Below are 23,861 nucleotides of genomic sequence, written 5' to 3'. Positions count from 1 at the left end.
CCTTGAGTGCTATACTCCAGAGGTCCTCTTGTTTCAACCTCCTGGGTGGCTGGGACATGGGACTGTATCATTAGATGTGGCATGGGTGCTACTTTGAATCATGACCCCCATCAAAAGAAAATACAACAAACGCAGAACCCTGTGGAAGGACATACAGCTCCATCACACTCCCTAAGGCCAGGTGTGGTGGCACAAGCCTGTAATCTCAGCACTCGCAGGCAGAGGCAGGAAGACCAGGAGATCTGGGCCAGCCTTGGCTATATAGTGAGACCCTGGCCCAGAGGGTCAGGAAGAGTCACTTCATGCTCAGATCTGAGCATCATCAAGGGACAACAACTTCCTGGGCAAGGTCTTCCCAGAAGCATAATGGCCACTGCCAGCACCTACTGCTACTCTTCGAGTGAGATTTAACACCTCTCTGGGAAAGTAGGAGCCAGCTACTGGAGTCACATGGAAGGCGCACAGTGGGCTCTTGGGGGCCAGGGCAAAGACAAGGAAGGTTCCACCTGTTTCCAGTACTGAGCCCTATCACACCAGCCTGCCACCGCCTTCTGGCCCCGGTACTCCTCAGGGACAGCCATACTAAAGTACCATATGGTCCAGGTGCTATGTGAACAGTAGGCACAGCTGCAGGGGACAGCTTGTCCAAAGCACCAGATGTCCAAAGCCAGTGATGGGGCTGAGTGGCACTGACTTCCGAGAGCTACCACTAGAGGTGCTGCGGGCGGACACCACTGAGAGCCGCATGGAGAAAGAAAAGCAGCTCCCTCACACACACACAAAGCCCCACAGAGAGCATCCCCAAGACATGGGACAGAGAAGAGCAAGAGGATCATGTGACGCCAGTCTGGCCATGAGTCTTCAGGTGTCCAAGGTCTGGAGTCTGTGGGAGTGCACAACTGTTACCCCAGCACTTAGAGCTTGAACCCCAGCCTAGGTTACAGCACAAGACTGTCTCAAACTAAAATAAAAAACTGGGCTGTGGCTCATCACAGAGCACTGGCCTCAAACGTGGAAGGCCCTGGGTTCCACTCCCAGCTCCCACAACACCCTCCCACTCAGGAAGATCAGTTCAAGAGTTCAAGGTTAGCCCAGGTTACACAGTGAGTTCAAAGACACCTTGGGCTATAAGAGATTCTATATTAAAAGTAATGACCACAGGGCTGGAGAGACGACTCAGCCTGCTTTTCCAGAAGACCTAGGTTCGACTCTCAGCACCCACATGGCAACTCACAACTGTATGAACTTCCAGTTCCAGGGGACCTGATACCTTTTCTGACCTCCTTGGACACAAGTAGGCAAAACACACATGTAAAATAAACTACAGAATAAATGAAAAAAAAAAAAAAGACAGACCACTCAGCTAACTCAGTCAGCAGACCATGATGAGACTTTTGCTGTTTTGTTTTTTCGAGACAGGGTTTTCCTGTGTAGCTCTGGCTGTTCTGGAACTCACTCTATAGACCAAGCTGGTCTCAAACTCACAGAGATCCCGTCTCTGCCTCCCGAGTCCTGGGATTAAAGGTGTGTCTCACACTGCCTAGCAATGAGATTCTTTCTTTAAAGGTTTCATTTTTATTTTTCATGTGTGAGTGTCGTCTTTCATATAATATGTGTACCATGAACCCAGAGGCCAGAGAAGGACGTAGTTACAGATGATTGTGAACCTTCATGTGAGAGCTGAGAACTAAATCCATGTCCTCTGCAAGAGTGGCCAATGTTCTTAACTGCTGGGCCACCTCTGTCCCCAAGCATGAGATTTCTAATCTCAAATATAATAAGCCAGGTGTGTGGTGCACACCTTCCTCCCTGGGAGGAGGAAGCAGAAGCAAGCAGATCTCTGTGAGTTCAGGACAGCCTGCTCAAAATAGCAAGTTCTAGGCCAGTCAAGACTACAAAGTGAAGGAAGGCCCTGTCTCTAAACAAAAGTAGTAATTATTAATTACTAAATAAACAAGTTGGGCTCAGAGTCTGCGATCTCTGCTGGAGCTGGGAGTGGGACTGAGCTGGCTGCCTGGGACAGAAGGAGAAGGGCTCCATCAGGAGCAGAGGCCAGGAGCAGGTGCAGTCCTGGGACACGGGCAGAGCAGGATTGAGCCAGCGACCAGATCCAGAGTCAACAATCTCCACTGGAACAGGTACAGGGGAGTAACCGCTGAGAGAGTGAGACGGAGCCCTGAATCTGGGACCTTCAAGGGAGTAGACCTAAACCAACACCCTAGGGGGTCTAGGCATGAGTCTAGATCCAGGAACTAGGCCTCAGCCAGGACCTCTGTGGGTTCGGGCATTGGTCTGGGACATCAAAGGGAATAGGCAGGAACCTGGAACCCCTGCAGGTCCGAGCGTGAGTCTGGGACCTCTGAGGAAGTAAGCAGGTCCTCTGCGGGTTCCAGCGCACCCAAGCCTGGGACCTCCCAGGCAGTAGACCAGAGCCAAAAACCTTTCCAGGTCCAACTCCAACCCAGGGACTCTGTGGGAGGGAATCCAGACCAGGATTTACAGAATCAGGTCAAGCCTGTAACCTAGGCCAAAGTTGCCCTGAGGCAAGGAACTCCACCTAGGGCAACAAATTACACAGAGTGGAACTGAATGAGACTCCTAGACAGAGAGAGCCAGAGGAAACAAGCTCAACCAGGAGGAGAAGCCAGGAGCAAATCCAGGCCTGAGACACTGGCAGATCAGGATTGAGCCAGCAGTCAGCAATCTCCACCAGACAGGTCCAACTCCAAAACAGGGACTTCTGCAGGAGGGGATCCAGACTAGAATTTACAGAAACAGATCAAAGCCAGCAGCCTAGGCCAAAGCAGGCCTGAGACAGCAAACTCCAAGGGAGCAGAGCAAATCACAGGAGCACTGAGCTACCTCCAGGGACAGGAGTAACCAATGAAGTCACCAGAACTGTGACACTGACTGTACCACGAGTACAACCATCTGAGCTTTGGATTCACTGGCACCTAGAAGATCATCCCAACAGAATCTCAGACAGCCCCAACCATACCTATTAGAGGAAAAGATGAGTAGAAAAGGTAAGATCACACGCTACACCACAGAGAGCAACACAACACCAGTAAAACCAAAAAACCCTACAAAAGCAAGACCTGAACAACCAAATATGGATGAACCAGAAGAAAATTACCTGAAGTATAACTTCAAGAGAAGGTTTGAAATTCTTAAAGATGAAACGAAAAATTCCCTTACAGAAATTGAGGCAGACACAAACAAAAAATTGGAAGATATCAGCAAATCACTTAAAGAAAACCAAGAAAAAGAACTCAAACATATAAAAGAAAGTATCCAGAACTTGAAAACTAAAATAGAAACAATAAAGAAAACACAAGCCGAAGGAATTATAGAAAGAAACCACGAGAAAAAGAGCAGGAACCACAAATGCAACATGAACAACAGAATACAAGAAATGGGAGAATCTCAAGTGCTGAAGATACAATAGAAGAAATAGACTCATCAGTTAAAGAAAACATTAAATCTAACAAAAGTTTAACCCAAAATATCCAGGAAATATGAGACACCATGAAAAGGCCAAATCTTAGAATGATAGGTATAGAAGAGGAGAAGAAAAGTTCAACTCAAAGGCACAGAAAATTTATATGACAAAATCATAGAAGAAAACTTTCCCTACCTAAAGAAAGATATGCCTGTAAAGATACAAGACACTTACAGAACACCAAATAGACTGGACCCCAAAAAAGTCTTCTCACCACATAATAATCAAAACACTAAACATACAGAGTAAAGAAAGATTATTAAGAGCTGCAAAGGAAAAAAGCCAAGTAACATATAAAGGTAGACCTATCAGAATTACACCTGACTTCTCAGTGGAGACAATGAAAGCCAGAAGGTCATGGTCAAGCATTATGCAGACATTAAGAGACCACGGATGCCAGCCCAGACTACTATACCCAGCAAAACTTTCGATCACCATAGAAGGACAAAACAAGATATTCCATGACAAATCTAGATATCACCAATACCTAACCACAAACCCAGCCATACACAAAATACTAGAAGAAAAAGTCCAACCCAAGGAAATAGCTACACCAACAAAAATACACACAATTGATGATCTCATAACAACAAATACCAAAGAAGAAAAAAATGCACAAATTAACATCACCAATAATGAAAACTAAATTAACAGGAGATAGCAACCACTGGTCATTAATATCCCTTAATGTAAATGGACTCAACTCACTTATAGAAAGGCACAGGCTAACAGATTGGATACTAAAACAGAATCCATCCCTCTTCTGCATACAAGAAACGTATCTCAACCTCAAAGACAGACATCGTCTCAAAGTAAAGGGTTGGGGAAAAATAGACCAATCAAATGAACCTAAGAAACAAGCGGGTGTAGCTATCCTAATATCTAACAAAATAGACTTCAAGCTAAAATCTGTCAAAAAAGACAAAGAAGGTCATTTCATATTAGTCACAGGAAAAATCCATCAAGAGGAAATTTCAATACTGAGCATCTATGCCCCAAATACAAGGGCACCCTCATATGGCAAAGAAACACTTCTAAAGCTTAAATCATATATTAAACCCCACACACTAAGAGTGGGAGACTTCAACACTCCCCTCTCACCACTGGACAGGTCAATCAGACAAAAAATGAACAGAGAAATAAGAAAACTAACAGATGTTATAACTCAAATGGACTTAACAGACATCTATAGAATATTCCATCCAAACAGAAAAGAATATACCTTCTTCTCAGCACCTCATGGAGCCTTCTCAAAAATTGACCACATACTCAGTAACAAAAAAAAAAAAACTCAACAAATACAAAAAATTTGGAATAACTCAATATACCTTATCAGATCACCATGCTTTAAAACTAGAAGTCAACAGCAATACTAATTCCAGAAAACCCACAAACACATGGAAATTAAACAATGCTCACCTGAATCATCAATGAGTCAAGGAAGAAATAAAGAGGGAAATTAAAGACTTCCTAAAATTCAGTGAAAATGACCACACAACATATTCAAATTTATGGGACACAATGAAAGCAGTGTTTAGAGGCAAGTTCATAGCACTAAATGCCTACATAAAGAAGCTGGAAAAATCCCACACTAGTGAATTAACAGAACATTTGAAAACTTTAGAACAAAAAGCAAACTCACCTAAGAGAACTAGATGGCAGGAAATAATCAAATTGAGAGCTGAAATCAACAAAATAGAAACAAAGAAAACAATACAAAGAATCAATGAGGCAAAGAGTGGGTTCTTCCAGAAAATCAACAAAATAGACAAACCTTTATCCAAACTAACCAAAAGGCAGAGAGAATATCCAAATTAATAAAATCAGAAATGAAAAGAGGGACATAACAACAGACACAGAGGAAATACAGAGAATCATTAGGTCATATTTTGAAAACCTGTACTCCACAAAATTGGAAAACTTAAAGGAAATGGACAACTTTCTGGATAAATATCACTTACCAAAATTAAATCAAGACCAGATAAGCAAATTAAACAGACCTATAACTGCTGAAAAAATAGAAACAGTCATCAAAAGTCTCCCAACCAAAAAAAAAAAAAAAACCCAGGACCAGATGGTTTCAGCTCAGAATTCTACAAGACTTTCAAAGAAAAACTAATAACAATATTCCTCAAATTATTCCACACAATAATAGAAACAGAGGGAACATTGCCAAACTCTTTTTATGAGGCTACAATTACCCTGATACCCAAACCATAGAAAGACAATATTAAGAAAGAGAACTACGACCAATCTCACTCATGAACACTGATACAAAAATACTAAAGAAAATACTAGCAAATCGAAACTAAGAACACATCAGAACCATCATCCACCATAACCAAGTCGGCTTCATCCCACAGATGCAGGGATGGTTCAACATACGAAAATCTGTTGTCGTAATCCACCATATAAACAAGCTGAAAAATAAAAACCACATGATCATCTCATTAGATGCTGAAAAAGCATTTGACAAAATACAGCATCCCTTCATGATAAAGGTCTTGGAGAGAGCAGGGATACAAGGAGCATACCTAAACATAATTAAGGCAATATACAGCAAGTCAACAGCCAACATCAAACTAAATGGAGAGAAACAGTGATTCCACTGAAATCAGGAACAAGACAAGGTTGGCCACTCTCCATACCTATTGAATATAGTTCTTGAGGTCCTAGCTGGAGCAATAAGACACCAAAAGGAGATCAAGGGGATACAAATTGGAAAAGAAGTCAAACTCTCACTGTTTGCTGATGATATGATAGTTTACATAAGTGATCCCAAAAATTCTACCAAAGAACTTCTACAACTCATAAACACTTTCAGCAATGTAGCAGGACACAAGATTAACCCAAAAAAATCAGTAGCCCTCCTGAACACAGATGATAAAAGGGCTGGGGAAGAAATCAGAGAAACAACACCCTTCACAATAGCCACAAATAGCGTAAAATATCTCAGAGTAACTCTAACCAAACAAGTGGAAGACTTGTATTGCAAGAACTTTAAATCTTTTAAGAAAGAAATTGAAGAAAACACCAGAAAGTGGAAAGATCTCCCATGCTCTTGGATAGGCAGAATTAACATAGTAAAAATGGCAATCTTACCAAAAGCAATCTACAGATTCAACGCAATGCCATCAAAATCTCAGCAAAATTCTTCAAAGACCTCAAAAGAACGTCACTCAACTTCATTTGGAAAAGCAAAATACCCAGAATAGCCAAAACAATCCTGTACAACAAAAGAACTTCTGGAGACATCACAATCCCTTACTTCAAACTCTACTACAGAGCTACAGTACTGAAAACAGCCTGGTATTGGCATAAGAACAGACAGGAGGACCAATGGAAATGAATAGAAGACCCGGATATCAATCCACACATCTTTGAACACCTGATATTTGATAAAGAAGCAAAAAATATCAAAAGGATAAAAGAAAGCATATTTAACAAATGGTGCTGGCATAACTGGATAGCAACATGTAGAAGAATGAAAATAGACCCTTATCTATCACCATGCACAAAACTCAAGTCCAAATGGACCAAAGACCTCAACATAAGGGTAGCCACACTGAACCTTATAGAAGAGAAAGTGGGAAGTACACTTGAACACATTGAACCACTTCCTAAATAGAACCCCAGCAGCATAGACACTGAGAGAAACAATTAATAAATAGGACCTCCTGAAACTGAAAAGCTTCTGTAAAGCAAAGGACATGGTCAACAAGACAAAACAACAGCTTACAGGACATCAGAGATCTGATCTCCAAAATATACAAAGAACTCAAGAAATTGGACACCAAAAGATCACATAATCAAATAAAACAAATGGAGTACAGACCTAAACAGAGAACTCTCAACAGAGGAATGTAAATTTGGCTGAAAGACACTTAAGAAATGTTCAACATCCTTAGTCATCAGATGTAGATGGGTCTTCTGTTTTGTGTTGATTTCATTGGTTAATAAAGAAACTGCCTTGGCCCTTAGATAGGGCAGAACATAGGTGGTGGGGGAGGAGAAAGAACAGAATGCTGGGAAGAAGGGAAGTGGGTCAGTTGCCATGATTCTCCGACCTGAGTCAGACGCCATGAAGCCAGCCACCAAGTCAGACATGCTGAATCTTCCCTGTAAGCCACCACCTCGTGGTGCTACACACATTAATAGAAATGTGTTAATCAAGATGTGAGAGTTAGCCAGTAAGAGGCTAGAGCTAATGGGCCAAGCAGTGTTTAAATGAATACAATTTGTGTGTTGTTATTTCGGGGCATAAGCTAGCCAAGCGGCCGGGAATGCAGCCCGATGCTCCCATCACTACAATCAGAGAAATGCAAATCAAAACAACTCTTGAGATTCCATCTTACACCTGTAAGAATGGCCAAGATCAAAAACACTGATGACTTAGGCTGGAGAGGTTGTGGGGAAAAGGGAACACTTCTGCATTGCTGGTGGGAATGCAAGCTGTTACAACCCCTTTGGATGTCAGGGTGGCAATTTCTCAGAAAATTAGGAAACAACCTTCCTCAAGACCCAATAATACCACTTCTGGGTATATATCCAAAGGATGCTCAATCGTGCCACAAGGACATGTGCTCAACTATGTTCATAGCAGCTTAGTTTGTCATAGCCACAACCTGGAAACAACCTTGATTGAAGAACAGATAAGAAAAATGTGGTACATTTACACAATGGAGTACTACACAGCAGAAAAAAATAACAACAGCTTGAAATTTGTAGGAAAATGGATGGAGCTAGAAAACATTATTTTGAGTGAGGTAACCCAGACACAGAAAGACAATTATCACATGTACTCACTCATAGGTGGTTTTTAAACATAAAGCAAAGAAAGCCAGCCTACAAACCACAACCCAGGGAACTTAGATAACAATGAGAACACTAAGAGAGACTTACATAGATCTAATCTACTTGGGATTATAAAGTATAAAAAGACAAGATCTCCTGAGTAAATTGGGAGCATTGGGACCTTGGGGGATGATTGAAAGGGGGAAGAGGGAGGCAGGTAGGGGAGCAGAGAAAAATGTAGAGCTCAATAAATATCAAAAAAAGACAAAACAAGCAAGCAAGCAAGCAAGCAAACAAAACAACCAAAATATTCACTGTTCATAGAAAATAAAGGAAGCTACCCAGAGTAAAACAATAAAATAAAATAAAAATAAACAAATAAACAAATAAATAAATAAGCAAGCTACTCAAAGCTTGGATTAGGGATGTGCTTTGGTACTCGGATGCTCAGCTGGCACAGAAGCTCCTTGTTCCAAAACCAAGTGACAGCAACAAACAACATCCATAAAACAAACAGGAGTGGGCAGATGGCCTATTCCAGTCAACAGCAGGAGGCGACCACCTGTTGCCCTGGGCAACATAGCCAACACACCACTGTCACTGCACAGCCACTGATGCACAGGTAATGGATGGTGGACGCTCCTGGCAGGCAGAAATGAGTAGTAGCTAGGCCTGTTAGGTTAAGCAAACCCTGTGCCAGGCTGCAAGGACTGACCAGGAACATACCTCTACAGACAACTCAAGGGGCAACACAGCCACAGCCAATGCCAAGTCCTGGCCTCCCCAAAGCCCCTGGTTCTTTCTTTCTTCTGAAGAAAACCCTAATTCCACAGGTAGGCAGGATGACCCAAGTAACATGGTGTACTCAGGAAATACTTCTGGCACTATCTAGATTGCTGTGAGAATCCCCCGTCTACCCAAATGCTCAGACTTGTGTCTCCTGTTTAAATGTTCAAACACTGACCTGGGCCAGGCCCTGAGGGAGACTAAGGATGTAAGTGGAATGCATGAGTCTGAGGTGGTTAGTAGGCGGCTCCTCGAGCAGTAGCCAGTGCTGGATAAGCTCTGGTAAATGCCAGTCCCTCCACTAACTCTTAAGTGTGTGGAGGGACTCCTCACAAGGAAGGCATGTTATCTGTAACAGTAGCCACATCAGGCAGTTCACAACCACCTCCAACTCCAGTTCTGGGGACCCAACACCCTCCTCTGGCCTCCACAAAACACACTGTGGTACACAGAAGTACTTGCATACAAAATAAGGACACACCTTCAAAGTGTAGCTCAGGCTGGCTCTAGCCATCACTTCTGCCTGGTGGTCACACTGCAGAAGCAGCACTGAGAAGCCCATGGCTTTGGAAAGAGCACACGGCACATTCAGAGGTACCAAAGCCAGAGCCTAAGGCCAGTCATGTGGACCTCTTGGAGAAACTGAGCCCAAACCAGTAATCTTATGTGACTCCCAGGGACAATGACATTATGGGATGGATGTGCTCACAGCTGCCAGACCCCTAGCATCCCTTTCAGAGCTGAATTCCGCTGGCTCCAGGCTTGTAGCAGTTCCTACTGGGGGCCTCTTCCGCAGGAAGACAGCAAGGACTTTCTGCATATGGAATACTGGGCAAAGGCACACAAACTGCAGAGTCACCAAGCTGCCCTAGTAGCACCAACACTCACTGTAGGTCTGTGCACACAGTAGCAGAGGAGCAGCTGGAAACTGGGGGGAGGGGGATTCCAACACAGCCAACTAAACCTGTCTGGCACATAATCACAGGAGGATCTCAAAAAGTCCAGATACTACCAACACTGGACAGAAAACAATCCAAATAGACCTCACGCCACTCTGACCCCAGGGCACAGCTGTTACCAGGCTAGGGACAGAAGGAAGCATGGCATTTTGAAATGCACTCTGTCACCAAAACAAACCAGCAGTTTCCTAGGGCCTCCAGATGCTTCAGCAAAAGACAGAACAGATAGCCGAGCGGTTAAACACCACAACTGTCTCTCTGGCAGGCATGGAGGTGGGGCAGGCAGCGGCTGCCCTCCCGAGCACAGACCCACAGAGCAGTGGTGGCAACAAAAGCATCCTTATCTGGTCAGCAGCAGCCCCCAGCGGTTACCCAGTCTCCCAACAGGATGCAAATGCACAGAAGTCACACAAGCTGGGAGCCATCAGCAGCCTCTGTCTTCTGACCCCGAACACAGCTGCATCCAGGAGACTACAAACGAATGGCCTTGAGAAGGACAGTCAGGTGGACAGTGGCATCCTTGGCTGTTGCCTCTCCATACCAGGCAAGGCCCAGACACGGTGCCCACTAGACATGTGGCATATGGCCTCTGGGGTGATATGCCCTCAGAGAAGGAGAAGCCAGCCCCATAGAGAGGGAGAAGAGGCAGGGACAGTAAGATGCAGTGACATGCCCGGGCTGGGACAGTCAATTAGGACACTTTCTTTGGGTGCTGGGGATAGAATGGGGACTGTAGGTTAAATGTATGCCGCGTGTACCCCAAAATGTGCACAGTACTTGCTACTCCTGAACTCACCAATCTCTGTCCTTCCAACAGTCCCTCTGCTCTGGTTTTCCCAGGACAGGGAGACAATTCTAGAACACAATATTGGGACGGTGGATGGGATAGGATAGGATGGGATGGGATGGGGAAGGAGGAACACTGGAGACCTGTCACAAGCCCATGCTCTGGTTGTCAGCCGAGCCTTCTCTGGCTTCTCAGGGGGCAAAGCAAGTCTGAGGAAGGTGTACAGAGAGCACAGTGGTCCCTTACCTTCTGTCCTTTGTCCTTCTGAAACACAAAGACGGACGGCGCGACGGCAGGCTTTTCTGCAAAGAGAAACATCAGTGTTTTCCCAATGCTAGATCTGAATGGTCAACATGGCTCTTAGTTCTAGTCCGCTAAACACACATTTAAATATGCCAGTGCGTGTGCAGGTACCCAACAACACGCACACATGCGACATGCACAAAAATACATTTAAAAGCAGCTCACACTCTGAACACCCAGCTGCTCAGAGGCTGTCAGGGGCACCTGCATGTGGAGCCTCTCAGTGACATACATGGTCCTGTCCCTTTCTGCATGCACATTACTGGGACAAGAACGCAGGACAGGGTTCGAGAAGTTGGCAGGGTACAAGGCACCAGGGCATCATATGACTCCTGCCTAAGAACCGGGCACCAACTTGGGTTTTGTTTGTTTTATTTTTGAGACAGAGCCTTGCTATGTAGACCAAGATGGTCTCAAAGTCACAGAGATGCTCCTGCCTCTGCTCACCAAGTTCTGGGATTAAAGGTGTGCACCACTGCTCGACTGGCAAGCAGCTGTCCATTAGGCTCTTGCTCTTTTGACAGCAACCCTAGAAACCCAACCAACCTGGTCCCCAGGGGTGCTAATTAAAAAGGACTCCTGCAGCAGTGCCATGGTGTGCTACCCAGAGGCAGACAGTGGCAGGGTCTGCACCTGATGGGACAGGATGTGTGACTGGTGATGTCCTTGTGGCTAGGCTAACTCTCATGAGCACCACAAGCCCCGAGGTTGTGTAGACGTAGGCCTGGGCACTATATGGGCACAATGCCAGAGAAAGCCACAGTCCTTGGGGTGGCAGATATGTATGTGTCCATACTTGGCGCACATGGAGAAGACATGGAGAGGAAAGGAGCACAAGGCAACCATCAGGGAGCAAGCTTAAGGAGGGACACACAGCAAGACCCATACCTACACCCAGTCCTAGAGAAAAGGACACTGGGACCATAGATATCTAAGCAGGTAGCTTAAAGGATGACATTTTCACTACCTTGGTCCCCACTGCCCAGTGCTCCCACGACCATCTGTATTGGTCTATCTGTCTTACAGCCCAAGCTGAAGCCCAAGTGACACCAGAAAATGGCATACTTTCCAGCCAGGCTCACACTTCCTGTACCATAGCCAACACAAATGATGGCAGGGGGAGGTGTGGTGAGCTACGAGGAGGCTGGGCAGAGGAGTAGCTCACCAGAATCTGTGCCAGGTTTCTGGAGCCCTGCCAGCACCTCTGTGCCCAGCTGAGGAGCTGGGCCAATGCCCAGCCCCAGCTCCACCTCCACACACGCACCAGTGAGATGCCACCTTGGTCCCTTTCAAGCCACCCTCTCTCCACACTTGCTGAGAACAGCACCTCAGCCCCAGGGACTGGCTCATAAAGACATGACTGAAGCTATGAGAAGAGACAATCTATTAGGGTTGCCTGGCCACCCGTCACTACCTGGTACCTTGGAGTGGGGCACCTACAGCATGGAGGACTGGCACTCCAGTCCCTAGACCCCGTGTGAGGCTGACAGGCAGGTGCACCTGCCACCTACTCCCAGGACTGCAGCCCCAGCACAGTCCCTCAGTACTGATGGGCAATGTGTTCCCTAGGTACAGGTGTGTGTCAGGCCCCTGGGGCGAGGCACGGAGAGCCCTAAGACAAGAACAACTGCAAGGATCTGAGGCGTGCTCAGCTAGCGCACACCAGATCCACCCTGGCCTGGCTCTAACTTGAAAGCACCCAGACCTTCCTTCCCAAGGTCCCAGGTGTGACAGACAGCCAAAGCCACCATGCCTCCAAGTAACAAGGGTGTGAGCTCCACCAGGTAGACAGACCCCTGCTGGCTGCCTTGCTCCACACTGCCTCCCATAGAGACAGGAGCTCCCTCAGAGTCTGGCTTATATCAGCCCAGGGACACCAAGCCAGCCTTCCAAGCTCCCAATAGGTCTGTGGTGAGCACATCAATCAATGTATGACACCTACAACCCACCCACTCTCTAGGCAAGGCATGTGGTTCCATGAGTATGAGATCCACCTAGCATGCACAAAGATGCAGAAACCACACACCTGCACTCTAACTAGCACCTGGGAAGTAGAGGTAGGAGGATCAGGAGTTCAAGACCAGCCTGGGCTAATACGTGATACATGAGACCACCTCAAAAACAAATAGTGCTGGATGTCAAAATGGCTCAGTGGGGTAAGATGCTTGCTGGCATGATGGGATCCACATACTGGAAGAGCTATCCTGAATACTGGAGAGCTGCTCAGCAGCTGGGTGCAACTCCTGCTGGGTTTGGTTTCCAGCATCCGTATCAGAGGACCTACCATCCTCTTCTGGCCTCTACCAACACTGCTGTCATGTGTACAAAACCACACACATAATTAAAACATCTCTTAAAAAATAAGAAGGGCTGGAGAGATGGCTCAGCAGTTAAGAGCACTGACTGCTCTTCCAGACGTCCTGAGTTCAATTCCCAGCACCCACATAATGGTTCACAATCACAGGATCTGACGCCCCCTTCTGGCCTGCAGGTGCACATGCAGACAGAGCATTGAAAGACACACTGGCTTTCCTCCACAGGGCAGTAGAGCAGGGACAGAGGCTAAGGCAGGAAGACAGGCTGCAGGCACACCAGGAACCCCAAGGTTGGGGGACAGGAGTGTGCCTAGAATCCTCTACACCACAGAGCTTCACAGCTATTACAGACTCCCAGCCAAACGGCTGCTGGCTTCATGGGCATCTTAGTCTCCGTGAGCTGACACACTGCCCAGGAGGCTACAGGAAGGACACCAGCCCCTCCTCTCAGCTTTTTATGCAATTTTGCCCTAAATGACTGAGGGCTTGGGTCTCTTGAGGGATAGAGTTCACAGGCTGGGAAAGCGGCTCTGGTTTGTTTTGAGGAAGGGGTCCCCAGAACAAGATTCTCTCAGCACGCAGGACAGGTACTTGGCAGGTTCACATCTGCTATATATCAAACACAAACCTACAAGTCACACCTGTGCCCAGTGTGGTGGGCTTCAAGGTCCCAAGTCAGCCTAGCAAGAAGCCTGGCCTCAAGGCCTGGCTTGCTGGAACCCACTGTTACATCTTTAAAAGGGAGTGAGAGGGCAGCCTGGTACAGGAAGCTGGATGCATGGTGCTGTCTTGAGTCTTCTTGTGGCCTCTGTCGTTCATCCACTGCAGACATATCCTCTCTGGAATCCCCCAAACCTCCAGCGCTTCATCCAAACTGCTAATGGCTCTGTGCAGCCAGCCTCAATGTGTTAGCTGGAGGCTAACCTCTGGAGGCGGGTCACCCCTCCATCTTCCTCTACAGTTGTGGCATACAGAACAAAGCATCTACCATCTAACACCCTAGAGGACAGACACCTGGGAGGAGCTTTGAGCCAGGGTTACCACAGCATGACAAAGAAAGGCAGAAGGGAGGAGGAAGGAACCCATACTTCCTTCCTGCCTCCTGACAGCACCTCATTTGCCAGGCAGTCACTGCAGCTGGACAGCCACTTAAGGGCTCAGCACCTTGCCAACAAGCCAACACCACGTGTCTCCACCTTCTTATCCTCAAACACCATCGGCAAATATCCCTTCAGCACCCTGGGCCCTGTGCCAGCTGCTTTAATCCAGTGAGGACCGTGACAACTGCCAGCAGGCAGCTGTCGTGTGAACAACTCTGCATTGAGCAGAGGCAAACCCCGCAGTACAAGTCTTCACTTGTTGGTGCTGGTCCTCTTGAGCTCCGTGGTGGGGAATGAGACCTCTGGCCCGTGTGTCTCAGGTTTCCTAGCCCTGCATCAAGAGGGTGGCTCCTGGAAACATCTTCCTGTGACTTCTCTGAAAGTTCCCAGTGGGCCCCATTGAGGTATTGGCGGGGCGCTCTTCATGCCACCTGCTTTTCCTAGAATGATTTTTGCTTTGTGCTCTATGTGAACACCGTCCATAAGAATCCAGTCCCCAGCACAGTGGAAGCAGCACAAGACCTGTGGCCGACACAGGAACGCCTGTCACTGCCACTCATGGCTAATGTCACTGCACTGGTGTGGCCAACTCCTGAGTCTAGGAGGCCTTGGTCACTGGAGTACCAACAGCAACAGAGGATTGGCCTCTGGGGCAAGTGAACCCTGTGCCCAGTGGCTCAGCTGCTCATCAGGAGACCCTGAGAAGGATGACCCATATGTCACCACCTCCATCCTACTGTCCCTACAGTTAGGGAGGAACCTGCTCACACCGAGTCTGGCCAAACCCCAGAGAGATCACGAAAGGGAAGAAAGGGAAGTGACATGGAGTCCCCCAGCCTAACAAACACAGGAAGGTGGCCTGGCTGGCCTATCACAGACATGGTGAAGTGAAGTGAGGGAAGGCTGGTGGGGAAAGCCCCTGTAACCCAGCTGGAAGGAAAGCTCTCTGGAATACGTGGCGCTGGGGCAGCTGTCTGAGGCTGGTGGGGGGGGGGGGTATGGGTGTGTCCAAGGCCACCTCAACCACCTGGATCCTGGGTGAGTCTGAGACCTGAAACAGGGAAGGGTAACTGAGAGCTTTGTTCGGTGCTTGAGAACACAGAGACCCACTCCAAGCTCCAAGGCAATGTCATTTGATTCCTGTCACTGCAATCACACTCAAGACCACAGGACAAAACACTGAGGCCATCTAGAAGCATGGCTCATGTGTGCAAAGGCACTTGCTAGCCTTCGGCATCCTACAATGATAAGCTTGAAGCAATGCTTGGTAGCAGACTCTGAGGGGCAGTGAGATGTACTGAGAGCCTGTAGGTGCCAGAACCAAGCAAACTACAGAGTAGCTATATGCAAAGAGGGGCATGTTCTTGTGGAAGTCACTTGAGTGTTGGGCCACGGAAGGGCGACTAGGTAGATTTGGTCACCCTGGAACACAGAAAGAGGCGCTGGCTGAGCAGTGCCAGGAGGCAAGAGGGCTGCACTTCTGACATGGGAGGTGTCCAACACTGACAGAGCTGCCAGCAGCCATGGCACCAAAAAGAAGGGCAGGAAACCTCACACCTGGATGACAAGGGAGCTGCCCCATGCATGGTATGACTCCAACTCACTGCCACACAGGGCTGCTCATGGCACTTAGTGGGTGTGGCTGGTGGAGATAGGGCGGATCACTACCCAAAGCCCAGCTACCAAACCCCAGCTCCACCACATGCAGTCAACATCATGGGAAGAAAGCAGGTCAGGTCCCTGTCCTAATCAGACCTGACTAGGGCAGATGGCACCACCCAGCAGAGCCTGGCATACGGACACCTTTCTCCTTTTCTGCTATAGCCTCTGCAGGGCAGATCTCTGGGGTGACCAGATCTTCCCTAACTTCCTGGCTCTCTATCAGAAGTGATCCCAGACCTTAAGGAATTAGTTCTGATGACAGAGTGAGTGAGCGTGACTGATGTACTAGGAGGAGAGGCCACAGAAGTCACCAATCATCCTACACTTAGCCCCAGCAACAGCCCCCATCTTTCCCCTAGTATCACAGGGAACACGGGCATCTCGATTTGCAGCCAGCAGGACCCAAATGTAGTCCCCCACTCCAAGGGGCCAGTCACTCAGAATGGCTGTCCCACAACCCTACCGCCAGCTCCTCTTCTTGCCTAGCATCCAGATGCAGGAAATGAGATAGGAGTCTGCTGGCTAGGCCCAGGCAAAACGCCCTGGGGTGCCGCCAGGACACAAGCCCCGGCTCCAGATACCCAGGTTCTCAAGCTTTCCAGCAGCAGGCCCTTGTGCCACGCCAGTGCATGGACCTCGCCCCATGAGGAAGAACTAAAATTCACCTAGGGTAAGGTGAGACCAAGTTTTTTTTTTAATATTTATTTATTATGTATACAATACTCTGTCTGTGTGTATGCCTGCAGGCCAGAAGAAGGCACCAGACCTCATTACAGATGGTTGTGAGCCACCATGTGGTTGCTGGGAATTGAACTCAGGACCTTTGGAAGAGCAGGCAATGCTCTTAACCTCTGAGCCATCTCTCCAGCCCGGTGACCAAGTTTTCTAGTGCTGGCAGTGAACCCAGGGCCTTTGTACTTACCAACCAAGTGCTCACCAGAGTCACACCCCGTCCGTGTGTGTATGTGCGCGCGCACACACACTTATATACACTCTTTAAAAACTTTAAGAAGTATTTGAGCCCGTTGGCACAACAAGCCCGTCATCCCAGCTACCAGGAGCTGGGTGAGGTCATTGAGACTGCAGCCCTGCAGTGGTCCTGGGCCCTGGACACAGTGAGGCCTGTTGGCTGCTGCCTTCTGAGCAGTGGCAAAACAAGGACAGATGGTACCCTGCCGTCACCACAGACCCTTGGGAAGCTAAAGAACACTTAACCAGGGCATGCAGGCTGGGCTGGGTGAAAGGAGGGAGCAGCACGGTAGGGACTGAGATATCCACGTGTCCTCAGTCTCTCTAGCCCCAGCAAACCTCGAATGTGCAAGCTGGCCCAGACTGGTTTCTCATTCTCAAAACACGCCAGAAATCTGAAGCTTTCCCTGAAATTATAGAATCTCCGGCCACTTCCTAATTAAAAACACGTGCAGAAGCCCCAATGGGAATGAGTGGCCCCTCCACTGGGCCCCAGGTAAGGTGACAATTTCTACCTGGATGGCTTTCTGGAGATTTTTCAACTTTCTGGGTGCCTGGGCACAGAGGAGGAATGTGGGCAATACTTCTCCCCCACCACACTCAGGGCAGACCAAGTAGAAGCCTGAGCAGAGGAAGCAGAAACCAATGCCCTTAGAACAGATGGAGGGGCCTGAGCCACTGCCACCAACCTGCAGTGACAGCCAGCAGCTGCGAAGTGCCTTGGAGAGCTACCTGCCAAGCTGGAAATGGCCTGCACCCCCCTTCCTGTCCCCGCTCTGAACATCATTCTTTTGTTCCTTTTTGAATTTTGAGACAGGATCTTGCTAAGTTGCCCAGGCTAGCTATGAAATGACTAAGCATGTAGCCCAGGCTGGTATGAAATTGAGATGTCTTGCCTCAGCCTCCCAAGTTCTGGGATAACAGGCCTGGGCCACTGGGCCCAGCTTCTCCAAGCTCAGCTGCCTCCATCACTCCAGCTCAGCCCCGCTGAACACAGGCAGTTCGATTGGCTCCTGACACATTGACACCGTCTCAGCCCCTCTGCCACCACTCCACCTGTGCCGGAGAGGCAGCGTCAAAGCCAGGCACACAGTCCCAGGACACACATCCACCAATGCCACCACAGTCCTGCGCTCTCCTTCGACCTAAAGGCTAAGTGTAGGCCATGAAAGGAGGTAAAGAGAGGCTAGGCACCGAGCCCAACTCTGAGGGTCACAGGTGACATCTGAGGCCACACAGCTGTCACAACTAAGGCCTGGACACCTGCAATGCCTGGGGCACCACCCTCCATAACCAAGGAGTCTAGCCCAGGTGTTCACAGTGTCTGGGCTCAGAAGCCCTGGGCTACAGGGTCATGCAGACAAGATTCAGGGGGACAGAGGTGTACTTTCTGGGCTCCCATGAACCACTTAGCCAGGGTCATCTCAGTGGAGTAGAACCCCCACAACTTAGACCCACTCTACTTCCTCTCTTCCATCCACCCAGGTGACAGATATTGTGGACAGACCCTAGTCCCACCAAGTCACACCCAGTGCTTTTCTTTCTTTCCTCTGAGCCTTTGAGCTGCCCATGTCTGAAATGGAGGTTCAGGGTGGGAACACCAGCTGACAGTGAGCACTTACTGTCACAGGCAGAGCCTCATCAATGCTCACAATGCCGTGAGATGAGGGCTGTGACCTGCACTCCCATTTTGCTAGTGGGGGAATTGAGGCCTCAGTTCAAAGAGCACTAGCCTGGTTTGCTCTAGGGTAGAGACTGTGCCCACCATCCCCTGGGAGATGACTCTGCAGCTACCCCAACTCAGAGGGTGGGGCTTTGTATGGAAGTATTTTAGGAAGTCAGGACCCTGGGGCAGGAGACTGAAGATGGGGTGTGCTACTAGTATCCAATAAGTGTATTTGATTACACTATTGTGCTGCTAAACCTCAAGTACACAGGACAGCCCTGTCTAGCCCAAGAGGGCTCCTTGTTCCCACCATGCACACACATAGCTGGCCACTGAATAGTCAGAGGCCACTGTTGGTCCTGCTGGGTACCAATCTTCTGTGTTACCTCTATCTCCCTTCCTGTGCCACAATCAAACTGTCTTTTCCACCCTCCTGTCCAGCATTGAGGGACTCCCAAAACAGGACACAGAGTCGAGTGGGAAAGCCCTGCTCCAGTCTCTGTCTCTCTCTCAGGAGAAAAGCAGTGCAAAGGAACTTCTCAAAGCCACAAACTACAGAAGTTCCACAGAAGGGCTGTGAGTGCTGCCGGTCCTTCTATGAGATCACCATGGCAACAAGAGCCTGCAGGATGCAGCACTGGACTACAACTAAGGATGCTTGCTTCCTTACATGCAAGCATGGTGCACTTCACCCAAGCTGCACAGAGCAGGGCTCTGCATCCTGGCCTGCCCTTGACAGTGCAGGGATCCAGAGGTCCAGAGATCTGGGGGTATGGGGCTACCCAAGCACCATACTGGACGGAAATCAAGCATCTATGGACTGAAGAGGGACGGAGAGGGCAGGTAGATGACCCTGACCGCCCAGTCATGTTAAGACAGCCACTACCTCAGAATGCCTGTGATGGGATGGCCCAAGGCAGAGAAATGAAATGGATGAAGGGAAGCCTGGGAGGGGGAAGACAGAGGGCACTAAGAATCTAGGGCACTCATGACTATGGAGTAGGTACTCCATAGCTTCAAAACACGCAGGCAACAGAACCAATGCTAAGGGACTGAGCGCTAGCCCAGTATGCACAGCCCTGGGCTCCATCCCCAACAAACGTCATGCCAGCCACATGCTTGTCATCCCAGCATTAGGAAAATGGAGGCAGAATGATCAATTGTTCAAGGTTATCCTCAGCTACACAGCAAGTTCAAGGCCAGCATGGACTACACGCACTGTCTCAAAACAAAACCAACACCGCACACTTACTTTACAAAGGTGACAAGACATCAAACACCATGCTGGGTACATGCCCAAGAGACAGAGTGTTCTGGAAACACAGTGACTGATTCGGAAACAATAGATCTGAGGCACAAAAAAAAAAAAACCGCACCTCCTGGACCTGGCTTTGACAGGACTCTTGTCTGAACAAAACAGCAGGTGGGCAAGCCCCTCCTAGGCACAAACTTCAGTGCCAAAATTCCCCATTTCAATTTTACAACCAAGTAGGCAATTTACTGTGTGGAAAGCCACAAGAAAACACAGCCCCCAGGGACAGTAAATCTAAATTGCTCCAAGGCCCCTCTCAGTGAGAACCCTCACCAACAAGCTCCTTCCCTGGTCCTTGCTCACAGAACAGCGAGCTCTCGGATGGCTTCTGTACCAAGCACTGCTCTAGAAGTGCGAGTGATGGAGAAGGAAGAACTCCCGCCCTGGCAGTGCTTCAGCTCCAGCGGAGCATGACCTAGCCTGCTGACTGACAGCTGCAATGGGACAATAAAGCAGGGCAGAGGGAACAGCAAAGGTGGCCACCAAGGAAAACAGGTAGCCAGGGAATTCCTCAAGAGTAAAGAAGCGTGAAGACAGACAGACCACCAAGGTGAGCTGGGCGGGGTGGGGGTGGGGGTTGCTCCAGCAGGAACTTCAGGCTCCAGGCAGGTAGGAAGGCCTGTACAGGAGGGTCACTCTAGCTTCTGGGTAAGGCGCAGCAGGAGACACCCCATGGAAACAGTGGTGGTGGTTCTGGGCTAAGAGGGAAGGTCCCATTGAGAGACCACCTGTTTTCTGGGAGGGAACTCTGTTCCAGGCAGGACACGACCAATCCTAAAGGGGATCTCCTCCGTGACACCACCCCATGCAGTACTGCACACCTGGGAGGCGGAGGCAGAGGACCAAGACTTCAAGGCTAGCTTCAGCCATAAGGTGAGTTCGAGGGCAGCATGGGTTCTGTAAGGCTCTGTCTCAAAAACAAACAAAAAACACCAGACATAAAACCCTAATCATTTCTGAAAGAAGTATGGCTTTAAAACACATGCAGAGTATGTCACTTCAACCTCTAGTTCTCTTGTCCCCCTACGCCCACAGACTCCTTATAAACGAGACATAAGGTAAAACAGACCCGAGTGGTGCCTCAGTCCAGGCTGCCCTGGTTCACACAGCGCTGCTTTCTGACCTGCCTCAAGTGACTTACATACACCCACCTTTCAAGGCTTGAACAGAGACAGTATTGCAGGTGTAAACACTACCTCCATAGTCTGGACACCATCCCATCGCCCTCCCCCACCAGGCTCAAGTGTGCTTGCTTAAGAACCCCACATCCCTGGATTATCTATAGAAGCCCCAGGCCACATATCACCAGCAGGAAGGAATATTGCACGGTGAAGAACCAGGTCCCTGTTGCGATTAGCCTTCCGGTAGTTGTGCAGCGAGAACAGACAGGGCTAAAAATAGACCTCTGAAGTCCCCAAACTACAAGCCAGGAGCAGCCCCCAAGGGAGAATATCAGAGAGCATCAGGCTGCAGAGCGACCGACTGTGAGACTGGAGAAGTGTGACAAGGCCCCAAGTGCTCAGATGGGGAGTCGGAGCCCCACCGGGGACGGTTCACGGGGCAAAAGAAAAGGGATGTACAGAAGCAATGAGGACCCGCAGATCAGGTAGCCAAGCCTAAATTAGGGGACATGAGCTGCACCCCAAAGGGCATGGAAGCCAATGGCAGGAATAGGAGGACCGGGTTCGGGTCTGAGCAGAGCTCGAGATGCAGGCCACAGGTCGGGGTGGCCGAGGACGTCGTGGGATGACTGGGAGCCGGGCCTGAGGTCAGGCCGGGGACGGAGGCCCGAGCCCCAAGCAAGGGGGGCGGGGAAGGGAGCGTGGCGCGTTGGGCTGGCGAGCAGGCCCCGAGGTCTCGCCCCACCCGAGGCCGCGGGGCCGCCTCTCCTGCCCGTTGGGCTCCCGGGATGGCCTACGAGGCGGAAAGGCCTCAGGTGGCGGTCACGGCGGGGCTCAGAAGCCTCGAGGCCGGGCGGAGGCAGAAGCCGGCGCTACCGCGAGGAACCGGGCCGAGAACCGGACGCCATGGAGGGGGGCCCCGCTGGGTTCCCCAGACCGGACGAGGCCGGACTCGCGCAGCCTGAGGCGCTCACCCTTCGGCTCTAGGGCTCCCTCGACCTCCCGGCCCCCGGCCGCCCGCCGCCAGCAGGCCTCCGACGGCGCCTCCCCTACCTTCGTTCGCCAGGTCCGCCATTTTACTTCCTTAAGCCCTCCCACAAGGCCCCGCGCCCGGCCCCCGGGTTCGGCCTGCTTTCTGCGAAGACTTCCTGCGCCTGCGCATTCCACCAGCCGACGCCGGGACGAGGAGGAGGGCAGCTCATACCGGCTCGCGCTCCGGTCGCGCGCCTGCGCACTAACGGTTCTCCGCCCGCCGCCTCTTCCCGCCCGCAGAAGGGGGCGGGGCTAGCACGGCACGCAGGCGCGCAGGCAGCGCGAGTCGGCTCGCGGGTCTCAGGTCCTGGCGTTGGCAGGATGCTGAGGGAGGGGCGTGTCCGGACTTCGCGCATGCGCTCGGGTGCTGCGCCGCTGCTTGCGGTGCTGACTTCGATCCCGCTACTTCGCCTGTTTGTCTCTCTGGTGTCAGCCGAGGCTGACTTCTAAGAGACTCCTTCCGCATGGCCGCAAGGTGCTTTTCACATGCACGCAGGGTTGACCGGTACCTCAGGCCTCAGTTTCCCCCAGTCAAGAGCCAATCCCATTCACACGGCTTTGCTAAGGCTATGTGGGAGGGTTGACCCCGGGCTTCAGACACAGGCTACGCGAAGGAAGCCTGCTCAGCCTGCCTGGGCATCTGGCTGAGCGCCTTGGCGCACACATTTAACCCAGCACTCGGGTGAGTTCCAGGCCAGCCTGGGAGCCTGGTCTACAGGGCGAGTTCCAGGACAGCCAGGACTGTTAAACAGAGAAACCCTGTCTCGAAAAACGAAAGAGGGAGAGAGAGGCAGAAAGAGAACAAAAAAGCTGGGCATCGAAGTTGCATCAGTAAATGGATGTCTGTGAGAGTGTCAGGAGACTGGCCGCCTGTCCACCATCTTTAAAATACACTCAAAACCCTTGGGCAATGTGGGTTTGTTAGTTAATTTGTTTGTATGTCTCGAAACTGCAGTATATCAACACTACAAATTTATCATTTTTGTTTCCAACTTATTTTTGGTTTTCAAGGCCGAGTTTCTCTGTGTAGCCCTGGCTGACCTGGAACTCATTCTGTAGACCAGGATGGCCTACACTCAGGATTGTCCTGCCTCTGCCTCCTAAGTGCTTGGTTAAAGGCGTGTGCCACCATCACCAGGTATTTTTTGTAGTTTTTTTAAAATATTTATTTATTTATTTATTTATTTATTATACAATGTTCTGTGTGCCTGTCTGCAGGCCAGAAGAGGGCACCAGACCTCACCACAGATGGCTGTGAGCCACCATGTGGTTGCTGGGAATTGAACTCAGGACCTTTGGAAGAGCAGGCAATGCTCTGAACCACTGAGCTATCTCTCCAGCCCTTTTTGTAGGCTTTTTAAAAAAGATTTATTTCTATGTGTATGAGTGTTAATGCTTGAAAGTATGTATGTTCACCCCAAACTACAAGCCAGGAGCAGCCCCCAAGGGAGAATATCAGAGAGCATCAGGCTGCAGAGCGACCGACTGTGAGACTGGAGAAGTGTGACAAGGCCCCAAGTGCTCAGATGTGTGCAGTGACTGCAGAAACTAAG

The 23,861-nt window shown here is 49.5% G+C and overlaps 1 protein-coding gene across 2 annotated transcripts in view; it reads right to left on the bottom strand.

Annotated features, from left to right (window-relative positions):
• Ranbp3 (RAN binding protein 3) overlaps positions 1-22,478 on the bottom strand; it is a 50,546-nt gene extending 28,068 nt beyond the window's left edge. Inside the window, exons 1-2 of one of the 2 annotated variants that reach the window (XM_038324366.2) lie at positions 22,330-22,478; positions 11,075-11,130 (exon numbers count right to left, since the gene is read on the bottom strand). In XM_038324366.2, coding sequence (XP_038180294.1) covers positions 11,075-11,130; positions 22,330-22,351 — 78 coding nt within the window. In that variant the 5' untranslated portion in view covers positions 22,352-22,478. The remainder of the gene's footprint in view (positions 1-11,074; positions 11,131-22,329) is intronic. The other variant, XM_038324372.2, reaches the window with a different exon arrangement.
• Positions 22,479-23,861: the final 1,383 nt, after the last annotated feature.

Source organism: Arvicola amphibius, chromosome 1, assembly GCF_903992535.2.
Source record: "Arvicola amphibius chromosome 1, mArvAmp1.2, whole genome shotgun sequence".
Taxonomy (NCBI): Eukaryota; Metazoa; Chordata; class Mammalia; order Rodentia; family Cricetidae; genus Arvicola; species Arvicola amphibius.
Note: the sequence above shows the minus strand (reverse complement) of the source record. Positions and strands in the feature narration are given on the sequence as shown.